The sequence below is a fragment of the Chiloscyllium plagiosum genome, unplaced genomic scaffold (assembly GCF_037043375.1).
Source record: "Chiloscyllium plagiosum isolate Xiang-an unplaced genomic scaffold, Cpla_swu_hap1 HiC_scaffold_3, whole genome shotgun sequence".
NCBI lineage: Eukaryota > Metazoa > Chordata > Chondrichthyes > Orectolobiformes > Hemiscylliidae > Chiloscyllium > Chiloscyllium plagiosum.
In genome coordinates, this window is record NW_028270141.1 from 42314539 (window position 1) to 42335680 (window position 21142).

General features: G+C 42.3%; 1 protein-coding gene across 2 annotated transcripts in view; it reads left to right on the forward strand.

The window, feature by feature from the left end:
• Positions 1-21142, forward strand: part of arid4b (AT-rich interaction domain 4B) — a 189483-nt gene that overhangs the window by 64439 nt on the left and 103902 nt on the right. For both annotated transcript variants that reach the window (XM_087978705.1, XM_087978712.1), the window contains exon 4: positions 12518-12583. In XM_087978705.1, coding sequence (XP_087834831.1) covers positions 12518-12583 — 66 coding nt within the window. The remainder of the gene's footprint in view (positions 1-12517; positions 12584-21142) is intronic.

Below are 21142 nucleotides of genomic sequence, written 5' to 3' on the forward strand. Positions count from 1 at the left end.
CAAAGATGTTTTGGTGTAAGGAGATTTACTTGAAAAATTTGGCAGATGGCTGACTACACTTCGGTTTGTAAGGTAAACCAAGTTTTTGGAGAAAGTGAAGAGACATGTGCTCTTGAAATACCTCTGTGCAAAATCCGTAATCCTTGTTTTGTAACAGTTCTTTGCAGGCTCCTTGGGACCACAGTAGTTAAAGCTTCCAGTTAATGTGATATCAACCAAAAGGTTTGGTATTATTAGGTTGGAAGCTAAAAAACAAGGCAAACAGAGCAGTAATCTCATATGCTGTTGACGGGGTGGGGTGGGGGAGGAAGCGAGGCAAGGAACATGGAGCAAGTGCAGTTCAACATGTGGCTACAGAGCTGCTGCAGGAGGGAGGATTTCAGAAACTTAGATCAGTGGGTACCTTCTGGGGAAGGTGGGACCTGTACATGAAGAATAGATTGCACTTAAACTGCAGGGCAACAATATCCTGGGCGGGACATTTGCTAATGCACTTCAGGAGGGTTTAAACTAGTTTGGCAGGGGGATGCAAATCAGAGCTACAGATCAGAGGGGAGGGTAGTTGTTGAATGGGCAGAAATGGAATGCTGAGACTCTGTCCGGAAGGATACACCGCTGATAGGGAAAAGGGATAGATTAAAGTGTGTCTGTTTCAATGCAAGAGTGATGAACTTAGAGTATGGATCAGTACTTGGAACTACGATGTTTTGGCTGTAATAGAGACGTGGGTTTCACAGGGGCAGGAATGGTTGCTGGATGTTCCATGGTTTAGATCTTTTAAAAAGAACAGGGAGGGGTGGAAGAGAGGAGGGGGAGTAGCATCGTTAATTAGTGCATCGCAGCTGCAGAAAAGAAGGTTGTTGAGGAGGGTTTGTCAACTGAGTCAGTACGTGTGGAAGTCAGTAACAGGAAAAGAACAGTCACTTTATGACTGTTCATAAAATGAATGTTGGAACTATTCATTTCCTGTTGAATGTAATGTGGGGGGGGGCGGGCGGCGGGGGGAGAAGCCATAATGAATTTGGCGCTACGCAACGGGCCAGGCCAGGTGTCAGACCTCTCGGTGGGAGAGCATTTCTGTGACAGTGACCATAACTGCCTCACCTTTACTATGGCGAGGGATGGGAGCATACAGTATGGGAAGTATTTAATTGGGGGAGGGGAAATTTATACTGCTGTTAGACAGGAGCTGTGGAACATTGGAAAAAGCACAACAGAACCATAGAGGCTGTTTTAAGGAGCACTTGTTGCGAGTGTTGGATAACTTTGTCCCACTGAGACAGGCAAGGAATGGCAAGGTAAAAGAGCCTTGGATGACAAGAGCACAGGAGCTTCTTGGTAAGAGGAAGAGGAAGCTTACATAAGGTTGAGGAAGCAAGGATCTCGCACAGCTTTAGAAGATTACAGGGTAGTTAGGAAAGAATTCAAAAATGGACTGAGGGGAGGTAGGTCGGGGCACGAAAATGCCTCGGCAGGAAAGATTAGGAAAAACCCAAAGGCGTTCTACACGTACATAAGGAATAAGAGAATGATCAGGGATAGTGGAGGGAACTTGTGCCTGGAGTCTGAAGAGATAGGGAGGCCCTGAATCAGTTTGTTGCTTCAGTATTCACTAGAGAGAGGGACTTTGTTGATAGTGAGAACACTGTGGGCCGGATTAATAGGGTTAAACAGATTGATATTAAGAAAGTGGATGTGCTGGAAATTCTGGGAAACATCTAGACAGTTAAGTCCCCAGGGCCGGACCAGATATATCCAAGGTTATTATGGGAAGCAAGGAATGAGATTGTTGCGCCGCTGGTGATGATTTTTTCATTCTCACTCTCCATGGGAGGAGTACCTCTGTTCGTCTGCTCAAGAAAGAGAATAGGGAAATCCCTGGGAATTGCAGACCTGTCAGTCTTACATCTGTGGTAAGCAAGGTACTGGAAAGGATTCTGAGAGATAGGATTTATGACTGTTAGGAAAAACATAGACAGCATGGCTTTGTGAGGGGCAGGTCATGCCTCACAAGCCTTATTGAGTTCTTTGAGGAGGTGATGAGACAAGTTGATGAAGGTTGAGCAGTGGATGTGGTATTTGTGGATTTCAATAAGGCATTTGATAAGGTTCCCCAGAGTAGTCTTAATCAGAAAGTTAGGAGGTATGGGATACAGAATTGGCTCACCGAAAGAAGACAGCGAGTGGTAGTAAATGGCATGTATTCCACCTGGAGGTCGGTGACCAGTGGTGTCCCACAGGGATCTGTTCTTGGACCTCTGCTCTTTGTAGTTTTGAAGAAGTGGAAGGGTGGGTTAGTAAGTTTGTCAATGAGATAAACTTCAGTGGTGTTGTAGAGGGCTGTTGCAGGCTACAGCATGATATTGACAGGATGCAGAGCTGTGCTGAGAAGTGACCGATGGAATTCAACCTGGATAAATGCAAAGTGATTCATTTTGTAAGGTCAAATTTGAATGCTGAATACACGGTTAAAGACAGGATTCTTGGCTGTGTAGAGGAACAGGGGCATCCATGTCCATAGATCCCTAAAAGTTGCCACCCAAGTTGATAGGGTTGTTAAGAAGGTGTATGGTGTTTTGGCTTTAATTAGCGAGGGTGGGGGGGGGGGGGGGTTGAGTTTAAGAGCTGCAAGGTTTCACTGCAGCTCTGTGGAGCCCTGATATACCACACTTGAAATATTGTGCTCAGTTCTGGTCACCTCATTATAGGAAGGATGGAGATGCTTTAGAGGGTGCAGAGGAGATTTACCGTGATGCTGTCTAGATTGGAGGGCTTGTCTTATGAAGAAAGGTTGAGTGAGCACTGGCGTTTCACACTGGAAGAGAGGTGACTTGATAGAGGTGTACAAGGTAATGAGAGGCAGAGATAGAGGAGATGCCCTGTGGAAAAGTCGCAGGCTAAAAATGGCTGTCATAATGGGTCATAATTTTAAGGTGATCGGAGGAAGGTTTAGGGGAAATGTCAGAGGTGGGTTCTTTACGCAGAGTGGTGGGTGGGTAAAATGCACTGCCAGCAGTGGTAGTTGCGTCAGGGACATTTAAGCAACTGCTGGACAAGCTCATGGATGGCTGTAAATTGAGGGGTGCATAGGTTAGGTTGAGCTTGGATTACGATAAATGCTCAGCACAACATCGTGGGCCGAAGATTCGATACTGTGCTGTACTGTTCTGTGTACTGTTGGCATGTGCTGTGACAGCACATCTTAAAATTGTGTAATACGTGAAGCTCTGCAGTTGACCACTATGCCCCTCACTTCAGTTAGAAATTCAGCAGGCTTCCTGCTAATTATTGCTATCCAGTGATTTCTTGGTCAGTAAATACCAATTATTGATGTCCTGGATTGAGAGTGGTGCTCTCGCCAATTATTCAGGTTCTCAGAGGACTGCTGGTAACTCTGGGCTGAGCTTGAACTAGCTCCTTCAGTGAGGTGATCCATATCCAACACTTAAATATTCGATCTTTTAATTAGCTGCAAAGCCAGTTTTAGAGATGGGCAGAATGTAGCGCGCTGTTTTCGCAGCAAGCTTTATTAATTAGCATAAAATATTATGAGTGTTCTGACTGTTCATAAATGAATGTAGGAAAGACAAACTTTGGTTGAAAGCAATTATAAGAATTCAAGGGTTATGAGGTTGAATCAAAGTTGTTTTATTCTTTGAATATGAATATTGCAAAATTTAACCCAGACAAAAAGGTATTGCCATTTGAATTGGCAGTGGGGTGTGCCCCAGTCTGTTGACATGCCCAAATTGTGTTTTCATTCTCTCTCCCGTGTTCATTACCTAGTCAAAATACAATAATGACTTCCTGTAAATGGATAAGCCTGTGGTACCACAAGAGGAAATGGGCACTTGTGTTATTTACACTCCTGTTAATCCCTTGACAATCATTGAGTTACTAATATGATTAACAATTACTGATGTGTTTACATTAGGTTCCCTACAGTGTGGAAATAGGCCCTTTGGCCCAACAAGTCCACTAGACTTTTGTTTGACCCTGAACTATAAATGTTTTTAGTGATAATAGAAATTCAAAATCTGAAAGAATATTGCCAGTACAGAACTACATGTATTGGAAATTCACACTGGAAATTTAAACAGATGAAACATGTTTGATCCATTAACAGTGAAGTGTTGTAGATGAGTCAGTTTTTGCATTACATTATCAATATTTTCTCTCAGCACAAGTTCTGTGGTGGAAATGCCTATTTCTCAATATTTTTACCTGTTCACATTTGAGATATGGGTCATGCCAGCATTTTACCACCTATCTTGGACCTCGTACAGCTTCTTGACAACCTGCCACCTGACCACCAAGAACAAAGGCAGCATACTTTTGGAATATTGCATGCAATTCTGGTCTCCTTCCTATTGAAAAGATGTTGTGAAACTTGAAAGGGTTCAGAAAATATTTACATGGATGTTGCCAGGGTTGGAGAATTTGGCGAAAGGGAGAAGTTGAATCGGTTGGGGCTGTTTTCCTTGGAGCATCGAAGGCTGAGGGGTGACCTTCATAGAGGTTGATAAAATCATGAGGGGCATGGATAGGGTAAACAGACAAGGTCTTTTCCCTGGGGGGGGAGGAGTCCAGAAGTAGAGGGCATAGGTTTAGGATGAGGAGAAAGATATAAAAGAGACCTAAAGGGCAACGTTTTCATGCAGAGGGTGGTATGGATATGGAATGAGCTGCCAGAGGAAGTGGTGGAGGCCAGAACAGTTGCAACATTTGAAAGGCATCTGGATGGGTGTATGATTAGGAAGGGTTTGGAGAGAGATAGGCAGGGTGCTGGCAGGTGGGACTAGATTGGGTTGGGACATTTGGTTGGCATGGACAAATAGGACCAAAGGGCCTGTTTCCGTGCTGTACATCTCTGTGACTCTATCTCTCTATATACGTGAGAACACCTTGATTGATAAATTCCTTTCCAAGCCACTCGTTCTCCTGACTTGGAAATATATCACCGTTCCTGAACTGTCACTGGATCAAAATCCTGGAACTCCCCTTTTAACAGCACTGTATGTATACCAACACCAAAGGGATTGTAGCAGTTCAAGAAGACTACATTTTTAAAAAAAAACGCATTGTTCTTGAAGAGGTGATGGTGAGCTGCTTTCTTGAACTGCTACATGTCTGTGTTCTCAATTGTCTGCTAATGGGGCCATTGTAATTTTTTGAGAGCCCCACTGGATTTTCTTGGGGGCTAGGTTTTTTTGACTTTTGACAGCTACCTTTTTATTCTCTCAAATCCCTGTATTAGGTAATGCTGTCACGTAGTAATGGTACCTTCTTTATTTGTCTTGATGTGTGGTGTATTTGGACTGGAACAGAAATAGAATTAGAATGCATTAACAACCAGAAAAACTTTCTCAGCTTTATTGTTGTAAAGCTACAGCGCTATAGGAAAGCTTTAACTTCCTTGACAACGCAGTATTTGAAGACACACAACATAAGTTAGCAACGAAGGCTTTTTTTAAATAATAACTAATATACAGTTTTATGCACAAGAAAAAAAGAACAAACACTTTTTCTCCTTGTGGATTGATGAACAAACAGTTTAACAGTCACAAATTTGTCTCTAACACATTCGTTGCACCTCAAGTAATTCATAGTATGCAAGATGCTTTCAGATGTGATATGTCTCAATTGCCAATGTTTGTTATAAAAGTATTTGATATTTAATTATCCAATTGACACAGCATTTATTACAATGGTATCCATGACATTTTATTCCCCCCTGCCACCTGTTATAGTGGTTCTTGTGTTGAGTTCTTTTTCTCTTGAGATCCTTACACACTTGATGCAACTGCAACATGCCAACTTCTGAAAACAAGCAGTATTTATTAAGCACAGTACAGTACAAACTTTCTGGAGGAATTTCTGACACACCTTGCAGGGCTTGCAGAGTCATGTCAAAAGCTCTCCCGGACAAAGGAAACAGTCCTTCCTTTACACAAAATCTTTACATCAGTTAGTAATGCCCACAAGACAACCCCCAGCCATTCTCCCACAGTCCCATGCCACTTGACACAAAGCAGTGACCACTTCATCCTCAGAAAAAGTGTAATGCAAATCATCCCTTAATGGTCAAATCTGTTGCAAACTTTTTTTGTAACTATTAGGAGAGTTGTCAAATTCCAACTATAATGTTCTCATTGATTTCTGGATAGGGGATGAAAATGTGAATAGTAGGAGACAATGTAAATAGCTTTTGAATAACTAGGAAATGGCCATGCAAATGGGCTTGAATGCCAAGAGATGGGAATGTGATTTCCTTACAATCTGCCTGTAAGTCAGAGGCATCCCACCTGAACCTTGGGATATCCAATTTCCTGCAGGTCAGCAGAGCAAATTAACTCTTTAATATCTCACCTGTGCTATGAAGGTGTAAGGTGTACTGTACCTTTTGAGAGTTGAAAAGCTAGCAAGGACTTAGAAGCCCATGGAGTACTGGAAAATTTTAAAATGTAACATTTGGTCAAACAGCGAGCAGTACTTCTGTTGCTATGAGACAAAATCAAATTCATCCAATCAGTTTAAACTATGCCCCAAGATACCAAACTCCAATCAAGTTTGAATTTAGTATTAAAACCAATGGAACAATTCAATGTTTTGGGGCAAAAACAGTTAGCCAGACTGGCAAAGAGAACTGCCAAGCCATCAACTGATACAGGCTGCCTGCAGAACAGCTTTCTTAAAGGTCCCTTGATCTATCAATAACGTGAAACAGAATCCCTAAGAAGAAAAGAAGACAGAGGAAAATCTACAGAGGACACTCAGCAAGCTGATTGGTTTTGAAATGTGATTTTTTTTTTTGTAAATCTTAATCAGGATTTTTTATCGGACCAGTATTGTAGAAGGGAAGGTAAAAGATAAGTTTAGAGAAAGGAATTGTAAATAGTTGTTAATTATTCTCTGTTAGACTTAAAAATAAAGTTGTTAATTTTTACTTTTAAATAGTGACTTTTGGGGTAGTTCTTTGCCTCTCGAATTTTAACAGATTACAGCATAGGGTGAATCTTTTCTGTGATGCTGGTTTAAATTAGCAGAGGGGTTTACCCCATGTTGTAACATCCTGAGTTTTTACAGCTTTAAGCTGGTGCGTTTACCTTGATTTGCAGGTAATTCAGTACCTTGGTGAGTTTCAGTTTTCCTGGTTCCCAGTTATTGAATATTCCATTGATGATAGGTATGACACTGCTCTGACCCTTTTGCAGATGCTCACCAGGTTTACAATTTCACTCCTTCCCCTGCCTGCTCCCAACTTAGTATCCTCATTACCCTATCTTCTAGGCGAAGCAGCAGTGTTGCTTCTTGACTTTCTTTCCCATTGTGAACTCAGGACTGTTTATCTTTGGCTATGCTGTCTCGCAGCCTTCCTCGTGGCTGCTGCTCACCATCTCTGTGCTGCTCCAACAGAAGACTGCTGCTATCCCTTGCTTGCTACTGATGGGCTTACTGTTGGCCCCTCAGCAACAAACGTGAGAGAAAATCAATTTTTGATTGCAAGAGCAGCGCCGTTAATCCTTTTTACCATGATAATTATGCTGCCATGTTTGAACTTTGCCAGTATTTTATGGTCTTCCCCAGTGTGTATTTGGTGTGTGTGTTTTTTGTTAGCTTACTGCTGCAATATTAGATCGAGGTCCAAATTTTGGCCCAGTGATGTTGAAGGAGCAATCAGTAAAGTCATAGTGTCATACAGCATGGAGACAAACCCTTTGGCCCAAACTGGGCCATGCCAACCAAAATGACCATTCGCGCTAACTCCATTTGCCAGCATTTGGCTCATATCCTTCTATCCTTTTCCTATCCATATCTTTATCCAAATACCTTTTAAATGTTGTTAATGTACCTGCCTCAACTTCTACTCGCCGCTCTTTCCATATGCATGTACCACCTTCTATGTAGTTTTCTAAAAAAAAAAGTCGCCCCTCAGGTTACCTTTTTATTCTTTCTCCTATAACCTTAAACTGATGCCCTCTAATCGTCAATTCCCCAATCCTGGGCAAAAGACTGAGTATCTTCACCCTATTGATACCTTTCATAATCTTATACACCTCTATAAAGTCCTCGCTCAGTCTCTTAGACTTTAAAGAAAAAAAATGTCCTAGCGTGTGCAACCTCTCCCTCTAGCTCACACCATTGAATCTTGGCAACATCCTTGTAAATGTCTTCTGCAGTCTTTTTCCAGTTTAATAACATCTTTCCTAACAAGGTGACCGTAACTGAGCACAGTACTCCCAAGTGCGGCCTCACCAACGTCCTGTATAACAGCAACATAACTTCCCAACTTCTTTACTGAGTGCTCTGTCTGATGAAGGCCAGTGTGTCAAAAGTCTTCCTTCACTGCCCTGTCTACCTGTGACTCCACTTTGAGAGAACAGTGAACGTGAACTGCAAGATTCACCTGTTCCACTATACTCCTTAAGACCCTACCATTCACCATGAAACTTCTACCTTGATTTGACTTTCCAAAATGCAACACTTCACACTTATCTATATTAAACTCCATTTGTCATTTCTTGGCCCACTTCCCCAGCTGACCAAGGTCCTGCTACAATTTCTGAGAACCTTCCTCACTGTCCACGATACTGCTGATTTTAGTGTCATCAGCAAACTTACTAATCATGCCTTGTACCTCCTCATTCAAATCATTTGATATGGATAACAAACAGCACCGATCCTTGAGGCACTTTGCTCATCACAGGCCTCCAGTCTGACAAGCATCCTTCCATTATCATGCTCTGCTTCCAACCACCAAGCCAATTTTGAATTCAATTTGCCAGCTCGCCCTGGATTCCATGCTATCTAACTGTCCAGAGCAGCCTACCGTGTGGAATCTTATCAAAGACCTTACTGAAATCCATATAGGCTACATTTACTGCCCTGCTCTAGTCAACCTACCTGGTCATTTTATCAAAGAACTCTAACAAATTTGTGAGGCATGATCTCCCACTCACCAAGCCATGCTGACTACTCCTAATCAAACCCTGTCTTTCTAAATGTATGTATATCTTATCCCTCAGAATCTTCTCAAGTAATGTACCCACCACAGATGTTAAGCATACTGGTCTATACATCCCAGACTTTTCTTTGCAGCCCTTCTTGAATAATGGCACAACATGCACTACCCTCCAGTCTTCTGGGACCTCACCCATGGCTAATGATGGAAAAATATCAGCCAGGGCCCCTGCAATTTCTTTTCTCGCCTCTTGCAGTATTCTTGGATATATTTGGTCAAGACCAGGAGATTTATCCACCTCCATATGTTCTAATACATCAAACACCTTCCCTACTGTCATGTGGACTACCCCCAAGATATCACCACTAACTTTCCCAAGTCGTCCTGTCTTGGTTTCATGGTAAACACACATAGGAGAAATATTCATGAGAACCTCGCTCATTTCCTGCGGTTCTACACGTATATGTCCAGTTTGGTCCTTGAGGGGGCCCTATTCTCTCTCTAGTTATTCTTTGGAATCACCCTAATCTTGTCAGCCAAGGCAATCTCATACCCCCTTTTTGCCCTCCTGATTTTATTCTTTAGTAAAATCCTGTATAACGCCAGGGATTCCCTTGATTCCAGCTGCCTGTATCTGAGCCATGCCTCCTCTTTTCTGGTCAAAGCCTTAAAATCTCTTGTCATCCAGGGTTCCCTATTCCTGCCAACTTTGCCCTTCACCCTCACAGGAACATAGAGACCTTGAACTCTAGCTGTCTCACTTTTAAAGGCCTCCCACTTGCCGGAGGTCCCTTTGCCTGCAAACAAACCACTCCAACCAACCCCTGCAAGCTTCTGTTTAATTCCATCAAAATTCGCCTTGCCCCAATTGAGAACTTGAATCTGTGGATCAGTTTTGTCCCTCTCCATATCTATTTTAAAATTAATAGAACTATGATCACTGGTCTCAAAGTGTTCCCCCACTGTCACCTCCATCACCTGTCTTGCCCTATTTCTCAACAATAGGTGGAATTTTGCCCCATCCTGAGTAGTGGCCTCTATATACTGCTTAAGGAAACTTCCCTGAACGCACTTAGCAAATTCTACCCCATTTCACCTCTTTACGTTCTAACAATCCCAGTCTATGTTCGGAAAATTAAAATCCCCTGCTGTGACAACTCAATTACTCCTGTGAGTCTCCCCAGTCTCCCAGCATATTTGTTCCCCTGATTCCCATTAACTAGTTGGGGTCTTAAGTACAACCCCAATAACGTCATCATCCCCCTTTTTTTTTTTAGCTACACCCACAGTCTCACTGGATGATCCTTCAAGTATTTCATCTGACTACTGCTGTGAAACTTGCCTTTATCAAAAATGCAACTCCCCTTCCCCTCCTTCCAACACCTCTGTCCTGTCAAAAGCACCTGTACCCTGGTACATAGAGCTGCCAGTCCTGTCCCTCCCTTAGCCACGTTTCTGTAATGGCTATAATATCCCAGTACCACGTATCTATCCACGCCCTGGGTTAATCGGCCTTACCTGTCAACCCTCTTACATTGAAATAGATGCAATTAAATCTAACAGGCATTCCTTGCTCCCTGCTGTTTCAGTCTGACCTGACTCTTCAATTTACTATTTCTGATTACTGTATCTCTTTCGAGTCTCTCACTTCCCTCCCAGCTGTTGAGGATCCCACCCCCATACCAATTTTGTTTAAACCCTCCCTTGCAGCACTAACAAACCTGGCTGGCAAGTTATTGGTTTCCCCTCCAGTTCAGATGCAACCTGTCCCTCTTGAACAGGTCACCTTTGTCCCAGAAAAGATCCCAATGATCTAATAATCTGAATCCCTGCCCCCTGCACCAATTTTTTTAGCCACACATTCATCTTCCATATCCTCGTATTCTTACCCTCGCTTATCCCAAACGAGATCCTGGTTTTTAACATTTTTTCATAGCTCTCTATAATCACTCTGCAGGACCACATCCCTACTTCTACCAATGTTATTTGTGCCAACATGCACAATGACTTCTGGCTGCTCACTTTCCCCCTTGGGAATGATCTGCAGCTGCTCTGAGACATCCTGGACCCTGGCACCCAGGAGACAACACCAATCGTGGATTCTTATTTTGCAGCCACGCAGTCTTCTATCTGTCCCCCTGACTATCAAGACTCCTATCACTAAGGTCCCGTTTACTTTTTACCCTTTTCTGCTGTGCCCCAGAGCCAGTTGTAGTGCCGCGGCATGGTGGCACAGTGGTTAGCACTGCTGCCTCACAGCGCCAGGGACCCGGGTTCAATTCCCGCCTCAGGCGACTGACTGTGTGGAGTTTGCACGTTCTCCCCGTGTCTGCGTGGGTTTCCTCCAGGTGCTCCGGTTTCCTCCTACAGTCCAAAGATGTGCAGGTAAGGTGAATTGGCCATGCTAAATTGCCCGTAGTGTTAGGTAAGGGGTAAATGTAGGGGTATGGGTGGGTTGCGCTTCGGGTCGGTGTGGACTTGCTGGGCCGAAGGGCCTGTTTCCACACTGTAATGTAATGTAATGTAATCTAATCTAATCAACCTGGCTGCTCCTGCTTTCCTCTGAATGCTCCCTCCGCCCCCCCCCCCCCAAAAAAAAACAGAATCCAAACAATATAATCGTTTTTGAGGGGAATGGCCACAGGGGATTCCTGCACTTTGTGCCTACTCCCTTCGCCTTTCCTGGTGGTGACCCAGGTACTACTCTGCCTGCACCTTAGGTGTGACCACCTCACTAAAACTCTTACCGATGAAGCACTCAGCATCTCAGATGATCCTAAGTGCATCCAGCTCCAGCTCCCTAACACTTTCTCCCAGGAGCTGCAGCAGAGTGCACTTCCCACACGTGTAGTCATCAGGGACAATGGACGTCTCCATGAGCTCCCACATCTGCCCTAACCGCCACCTGAACTGCGATAAATTTAAAAGGACTTTACCTGAGCTTATCTGTACTTTTTTGCTGAGCCACTGTTTTCTGAAGCCTCTTGAGCCAAAGCCTTACTACTTACTCTGCTGCCAACAAACCTTGCAATAGCATGTCTCTCTACCTCTCCACTGTTTGTTTTGGTTAGAGGAGGAGGAGGGAAGAAGTGGAAACACGACAGTGATGTAGTGTTTGGGTATTAAGCATTCCTTGTATGCCAAGTCAAGTCAGTGGTTGACTGGGAAGGGAACTTAAAGGTGACTGGCCTGCTGCTCGTTGCTTCGAGAATCTTTACAACTTGCTTCAGTTAAGTAGCTGTTTTGCATAAATGAAACAATATTTCATTTTGGGTAATGGTTTTAAAGCTTTGTGCAAAAAAGGCTAGCTAACTTAAAATGCAGGTTATAAACCTTTCAAGCATACATTCTGACTTTGAAATTATATTCATAGTTACAACGTTAAATAGTTCTTTGACATGTCTTTAGAACTATTGATAGGTTGTGGTGTAGGTCGAACTTCTCAAAATATCTATTACTGTTACAGGCTTGTGTAAATATTTGACACTTGTCAGATTTTCATACTCGTGCTTATGATATTTTTAGTGAGAGGGCTTATGCTTTTTTTTTGAAAAGGTCACTTTCAAACATGATTCTTCAACTGTGGAAGTGCAAGATGATCACATCAAAGGTCCACTCAAGGTATGCACTCATGCTCTTACACTTTTCCTTAACTCGAATGATTCAATGTTGACAAGTATAATAACTACAAATTAAACCAATGATTTGAAATATTTGTGCATTGATGCCTTATTATTAAAGATGGTGCTATTGATTAACTTTTGAGGGGTTAAGGAAGCTGAAAATTCATGTCAGTCAGCAGTGGTGAGGAGATATGATTTCTTGTTGAAAGGGACATGGACAGCAGGGTTTTGGGTCAGCTTTTCTTTAGTAAGAATGAAAGAATGGGAGACTGCTACAAAATCATTTATACAGCCAAATCCAAATACTATAAGGCACGCGTGCAGGTTTTATAGGCAGAGCTAATCGATGTCCCAGAGCTGTAAATAGGCTGACTTTGTGCTTGAAAGGGATTAGGAGCTCAGCCTGGAGTTGGATAGAAAGGTAGAAAGCTATGCTATGTGTTTTAAACTGAGATAGTAGCCAAAGATGCAAAGTTGGTGTTAGTGGTGAGAATTCAACCTTTCAGTCGGGATTACCAATTTACAGCCCAAAGGACCTTGCAGATCGTAATCAAACAGCATGGAAACAGACCTTCAGTCCAACTCATCCATGCCTATTAAGTTTCCCAAATTAAATGAGTCCTTTTTTTGTCTGAGTTTGGGCCAAATTGTTATAAGCTTCTCCTGTTCGTATACCTTCCCCAATGTCTTCCAAATGTTGTAACTGTAACTGCTTTTACCACTTCCTCTGGCAGGCAACAGTGAGGACTGCAGATGCTGGAGATTAGAATTGAGAGTGTGGTGTGAGAAAAGCACAGCAGGTCAGGCAGCATCCGAGGAGCAGGAAAATCGCCGTTGGGGGTAAAAGCCCTCACCTGAAACGTCTATTTTCTTGCTCCTTGGATGCTGCCTGACCTGCTGTGCTTTTCCAGCACCCCACGCTCAATTCCTCTGGCAGTTTATTCCATGCAGGAACCATCCTCTGTGTGAAAAGGTTGCCCCTCTGGTCCCTTAAAAATCTTTCTCATCTCTCACCTTAAAAAGAAAGCCTTGAGTTTTGAACTCTCCCACCATATTGAAAAGACCTTGTCTATTTGCCTTACCTCTGCCCCTCATTATTTTATAAACCTCTAAGGTCATCCCTGAACCTACTATATTCCAGCCTCTCCTTTTTACTCATACCCTCTCGTCCCTGCAACATCCTGGTAAATCTTTTCTGAACCCGCTATAGTATAGTCTCAGATGTCACTGAGATGTAGAGAGGAAGTGAAGAGGAAGAGCTGAGTTCTTCAGTTGCCTTTTATTTTCAAATGTTGATACCAAATGCAATATGTTGAAGAGAAGGAACCCAGGATAACTATTTGGAGCATTCTGAGATAGCGGCGAGTGTACATGTGAGAAGCAGTTGATGCAACTGATCTAGCTGTGACTGTCTGTGCATGTAGAGCTCCACACAAAAAGGACTGTGTACCAGCATCATGCCAAGAACCTCAACTCATTTCACTCAAACTGCCTTCGGAAGTTCCTGACAGATGATGGATACCAGACATTGAGTTGCTCACCTGGTTGGTGTGCCAAGCAAGTCAGAATGCCTGACAATCACTCACCAAAGGAAAGTTTCTGTGTCAAGCTTTTATCAGATGTGTGGCATCATGATGGTCAAAAGAAACATTACAAAAACAGTAAAAAAAGCTTTCGTTGGGAGTTTTTATATTGATAGAGTCTTGGGGAAACTCGCCCAGGATCAGCGCACCTATCTGGCTGAGCTGAATAAAAAACATTGGTGCAGTTTCCTTCAAAAGCAAGTGTGTGTTGAAAGCAGAGATGACCCAAGCGGACAGAATCCTGACTCACCCACTCATCCAAAAGTCAATCTTCTGCAGTATCTTTGCACAGACCCTTGCTTCACTGCATAGATAGACCTTAATGTCAACCACTAAACCTTACCAAATGTCACAGTTGATTTAATGATGAACATTTTCAATTTGAAGTATGAACAAGACCAAGAGGAGGAGAAATGGACTGAGATTTATTCAGAAGCAACATGCCTTAGGACTTGGGAAAGGATGAGATAGTATGAATGAGTGGTGGTTGCAAGGATGGAAGAGTTGACAGCACATTATTTCAGGAAGAAATGCTGGTTTTTAAAGGAAAATAGCAAGAGAGAAGAAGAGGAAGCCTTTATCAGGTGTCATTGGGTAGGATCTTAGTGGGAATGGAGTCCCAAAAGCTACACCTAAGTTTTATGGAGCTTGTGAAGGGAGATGAGAGAGCATTGAGAGGGAAATGCATATTCATGCTAAGAATATAGATGAGGTAGCTTATAATATTGACAGGAGGGTGATGAAGATTGGGAGTTTAGTTATGGAAAGCAGAACCAGTCAGTCAATTGTTTTTATATTCAAAGGCTGCAATATTCTAACCTGGGGCACGCTGCTGGAAGTATTTGTAGAACTAGTATTACTTTCTTGAAGTAGAATAGTACCAAAGTCTGTTACCATTTCATGAACACATTAAAATATAACAACAAAAGATTTCTATAGTCTCCATATCTCAACTTGTGATGCAGTTATTTATGATGTTGATGTATATCCAATTTTTTCTGTAAATATGTAACAATTTTACATGAGTAAATGTAAGCCACTTGGGATATAAAACCTTCTTCCAGGTGGTGGATTATTTTGAGCATTCACTTATGAATTTTCTTATCTTAGTCATTGCTGCACTCTCTCTTTTGATGTTATTGTTCATAAGGAATGTGAATGTGTAATTCAGAGGACCAAATTAATGTTAGACGGACAAATTCAAATCCCTTCAGCCGGTAGAATTTAAATGCAGTTAATAAATCTGAAACTATCTAAAGAGAGTTCTCAAAACCCTTCTGTTCATCGACTGCTTTAGACCAGAAGACAGTTGGATCCAGGAGCAGAGTTAGGCTATTCAATCCCAGCTGATATATTTCTCAACCCCATTCACCTGCCTTTTGCCCTTGATCCTCTTAACGGTCAAGAACCTACCTATCTCTGCCACAGAGGGCGGTGGAGGCCAAGTCATTGAGTGTATTTAGGACTATTAAGTTCCAAAGATTTCACCACCCTCTGAAGAAATACTTCTTTTTCTGTTTGAAAGGGCCGTCCCTTCACTCTGAGGCTGTGTCCTCAGGCCCTAGTCATTCCTGCTAGTCGAACATTTTCTCATATCCACTCTATGTCGGGCTCTTAATGTTATGTAAGTTTCAATCAAATGACCCCCTCATCCTTCTAAACTGCATTGACAACAGACCCAGAGTTCTCAACTGTTCCTCCTGTGATAAACCTTCATCCCCAGGATCATTCTGTAAACCTCTTTTGGGTCGCCTCCAATACCAATGCATGCTTCCTTAGATACAAGACCCAGAGTTCTCAATATTCCAATTCCAGTCTGACAAGAGCCTTCTACAGCCTCAGCAGTACATCTCTTCTCATACATTCATTACAAGAGGGCTAGAATATCAACATTGCATTTGCCTTCCTAGCCTGCTTGTTAACCTTATGAGTCCGAGTTCAGGATTCTCTATGTTCTTCAGTTAATTTGTGCATCAGATTTCTGATCCTTACCCCATTTAGAAAATGGTCTATGCCTCTATATTCTTACTACCAAAGTGCATAACCTCACACTTTGCTACATTTGTAAAATTTATCACTTCTTTGCCCACTCTCCTCGCCCTTCCAAGCCCTGCAACCTCCCCACTTCCTTAACACTATTTGTCCCTCTGCCTACCTTTGTGTCATCTGGAAGCCTAGCAACCATGTCCTCAGTTCTGTGGTCCAGATCATTAATGTATAATGTGAATAACTGTCTTAACACTGACATCTGCAGAACTTCACTGGCTGCCATCCTGAAAAAGACTTCTTTATCCCTATGCTCTGGCTTGTGCCAGTCAGCCAATCCTCTCTTTGTGCCAATACCTTGCCCCTAACACCATAGGCTTTTGTTTTATTTAGCAGCCTCCTGTGTAGCACCTTGTCAAAGACCTTCTGGAAATCCAAATAGACCACATCCACTAGCTCTCTGTTGTCTAACCTGCTCATTACCTCAAAGAATTCTAACAGACTTGTCAAGTTTGACCTCAATAGTAAAATTGTCATCCTCATTTGCACAGTATTTATGCCATTGCCTCCCCTCACCTCTCTCAATTTGTTTTGAAGTAATTCATATGAAGTGGATATCGCTGGAGAGGACAGCATTTTTTGCTTATTCCTAGTTGCTCCTTTTGCCATACAATCTGGAGAGAACTCTGGATGCTGTTAATTTTCCCCTGTTGTTTGTATCCAGTTTCTGTGTTGTTATTCCTGCAGCATTGACTGCAGCAATTCAAAAGGCAGCTCACTGCAACTTTAAATTACCCTAATTTTCTTTCCTTGTATTATTTATCCATTTAATTCTCTTCCAAATGATGCAATTAAATCTGCTTTCAACCTCCTTTCATCTGGTGCATTCTAGATCATCAAAATTGCTGCATTTAAAAAAAAAAATCATGCTGTTGCTTCTGATTCTTCCTTGAGCACCTTACATTTACACTTAAGTTTTCAGCCACTGGGAAAAGTTTCCCTTTGTCAAAATCCCCGATTAATTTTAACACCTGTATATTTCCTCTTAACCTTTTCTGCTTTAAGGATCAACAGTTCCAAGTTCTGCAGTCTTTTTACATAACTTAAGTTTCTCATCCTTGTTACCATTCCAATTACACTTTAATACACCCACTCTCAAGCTTTCCTCAAATTGTTGTCCAGAATTTTAACCACAATTTTTTTTAAATGATCTTGTCCTGCTATCTTCACAGACTTGTTTGCATACACTCCCAGGTCTGTCAGCCACACTCCCTTCAAACTTTTACCAGTTAGTTCCTGTTGTCTCTTCAGTCTCCTTCTCTTTCATTCTGTGTCACTTTGCACTTGACTGCATTAAATTACACTTACCATGTCTGTCCATTTTACCAGTCCATTTTGCCTGATAGTGTAGCTGTGAAATGTCTTGTGACCTTTAACCATGTCAAAAGGGGTGGCACGGTGGCTCCGTGGTTAGCACTGCTGCCTCACAGCACCAGGGTCCCAGGTTCGATTCCAGCCTCTGGTGACTGTCTGTGGGGAGTTTGCACATTCTCCCCGTGTCTGTGTGGGTTTTCTCTGGGTGCTCCGGTTTTCTCCTACAGTCCAAAGATGTGCAGGTCAGGTGAATTGGCCATGCTAAATTGTCCATAGTGTTAGGTGCAATAGTCAGAGGGAAATGGGTCTGGGTGGTTACTGTTCGGAGGGTTGGTGTGGACTGGTTGGGCCAAAGGGCCTGTTTTCACATTGTAAGGAGTCTTTAAAAAAGAATGTTAACTATAAATGCAAGTTGGAGAGTCATGGAATTTTACAACAGAGTCCCTTCAGTCTGTTATCTTAATGCAAGTCACCAAGCACCTATCTACTTTAATTCCATTTTGTAGCACTTTGCCTGTAGCCATGTGTGCAATGGCGCCTTAAGTGTTCATCTAAATACTGTTTCAATGTTGTGATGGCTCTTGCCTCTGACACCCTTTCCAGGAAGTGAGTTCCCACCATCCTCTGGTTGAAAATGAATTCCTCTCAACCCCTGAACTACCTACCTCTTAGTTTAAATACCCTCCCCCTCTCTGACCCACAAATATCTATCTGTCCTGCTGCATTTAAGAATCTGCGGCCATGTACACCAAGGTCTCTCTGATCCTCTATACTTCCTTTGTCTTGTTTTCCTCCCTGAAACCTCCATAGTTAACAAAATTAAATTCAATTTGCCACTCTGCACCCCATCTCACCAGCCTGTTTATGTTCATCCTGTTAAGCTAAGGCTCTTCTCATTATTTCTTGTAATATGTTTCTATTTGCTCCTCTGATGACAGAGAACTGCAGTCTGGCATGTGATTGCAACTGGTTTACTGGCCTTCATCTTGAAGGTGGAAATTATTCAAATTTGATTCAAAATCTGAATGATTCTCAGTGGAAAATAGTTGTGTATGTGACATTAACATTACCACAAAAGGAAAATATATCACTGGTGAACACAGTACAAGTCAAACAAGATAATAAATCTGTAACTTGTTTGATTTTTCAGATTGAACTTGGCATGTAACAGATGGAACTGAGTTTTTGGAATTTACGGTTTCAATTCTGGCACTATGAATACTGTAATTAACAAAGTAACTATAATTTCTGGAGTTTTTGATTCCTTACTTCTTAAAACCTGTGGAACCCATCTGAAGTTGTACTGAAGCTTTCCTGTCACCCTAATTTGCTGCAGCAAGTGTTTGGTTCTTTTTCTTGAGATTCTTGCACACTTGATGCAACTGCGGCACGCCAACTTCTGTGAACAACCAAACTTTTATTAGACAAGTACTGTATAAGCTTTCTGGAGGAACCCTTTAACAAACTTCGTGATGCTTGTGAAGCCATGTCAAGGGATGTCACTGAACAAAGCGTCAGTCCTTCCTTTACACAAAATCTTTACATCAGTCAGTAATGCCCACAGGACACCCCCCAGTCACTCCCTCACAATCACATGCCACTCAAGACACAGTGCAGCGACCTGATCATCTCCAGAAACCGTATCATGAAAATCATCCCTTAATGGTCAGATCCGTTGTAAATTGTTTTCTAACTCCAGGGTGTGGTCAGAATTCCAACTGCAGTGTTCTTATTGATTCTGAATGACAGGAGATGACAATGTAAATTCACTTTTGAATAGTCAGAGATGGCAATGTAAACTTTTTTACTTTCCTCCTGCAAGACAAAAACATAGCACCCTACCCTTGGACACCCAATTTCTTGCAGGTCTGCAGAACAAATTAACCCTTTAACATCTCACAAGGTTCTTAATATTAACGAGAATGTACAACACACAGTGGTCTGCTGATTTGAATTTCTGTAGCTTAAATGTTTTATACTGCTACTGACAATTTGTGCAGTTCTGTTTTCTTGTTGCCATTTTCCTTTCACCTCATTGCTATGAATTAAACCTAACTATTCTCATGAGTGTTTCATGGAGGCAAGGTTGAGACACTGAGCTCTCACTAATCAACCAACTACAAAGTCTAATCCAGATGACCCAATCCTGCCATTTCCCTACACTGAGTATTCTAGCTACCCTTGTCGTTCATACCATTACTGAGCATATAACTGAATCTGCCTGCATCAACATCATGGAAGTTAGCATTACCAAAGTTAACTCCACCAGCTTTATAAATATTGTTGAGTGATTCAGCTCCTGATCCAAAGCCTGCCCACCCTCTACAAGTCGCAATTTAAAATGTGATGAGGTAACCTTGACTTGTCTGAATGAGCGAAACTCCAACATTCAAGTTTGACACTATCGAAGACAAAGGAACCTATTTGATTGGTGTCATATGCAACACCTTCAGCAGTGACTCCGTCCACCATTCACCATTGTCACACAGTGGCAGCAGTGTGTGCTATCTCCAAACTACACTGCAGCAACTTGACTGCCTCCTTCCACAGCATCTTCCAAACTCCTGACCTTTACCACTCAGATGGACAAGGGCAGCACATACATGACATCACCATCACCTGCAAGTTTCCCTCCAAGCCCCACACCACCCTGAAGTGGAACTATATCAGCATGCCTTAACTATCATGAGTATTAGCCCTTCCAAGCAGCACTGAGTATATTGATACAACAGCAGTTAAAATTGGAAGCTCACCAGTATCTTCTCTCACTAATTGGGCAGTTTGACTCTTTGATACGTTACAAAGCTTTCACTTAAAATAAGACAAATGTTAGGTCACTTAATACATGTAAGGTTTTCCACATTTATGCATTTCAGTTTAACTTCTATTTTTAACCTTTTGTATTGGTAATTATATTTTCCTGAATATTTTCTTGAAAACCGACTCAGAAACTGAGTTGCCCAGTTGTGCAGCATTAGTTGCTGAATCCCGAATCCCTGTTTTGTCATTTCTGGACACAACTATTCAAAATGATCTCTTGGCTGTCCTCCTATCTTTGACTCTCTTTGAACTTGAACTGCTGCTGATATTCCAACTTGCACTACATTCCCTTCACTCAACATGTCTGTGTTCACTATTTAAAATTCCGTCCTTGTATTGAGAGCCCTCCATGGCCATTAAGTTTCCTAACTTCATAATTTTTCTGCCCTCACAACCCTGTGAGGGCTTGGTTCTTGGCTCTCTTCAGTTCTTGCATCTTGCACGTCCCTAATTTTCTTCACTCCTCCTTTGTTTCATTCAGCTGTCTAGTTCCCAAGTGAGTGAATTCTCCCCAAAACCCCTGTAGTGATTGGAACCAGGTAGATCTTATTGACTCAGATCCTTGATTTGGGTCTGTTCACCTAAGCCAATCAGGGAGCCCTAATTGACAGGGAATTCAGAGTCTCCTAACTTCAGGGACTGACTCTGAGTTGGCTGGCCACAGCCAGTGTGCTGTGCACGTATAAATGGTGACTTGGTGATGGGACACCAGCCACTGTGCAATTATTTCAACTTTATCTTAGTTTATCCTTATCTGTTGAGATGGTCCTTTATAACCTACCTCTTAACAATAT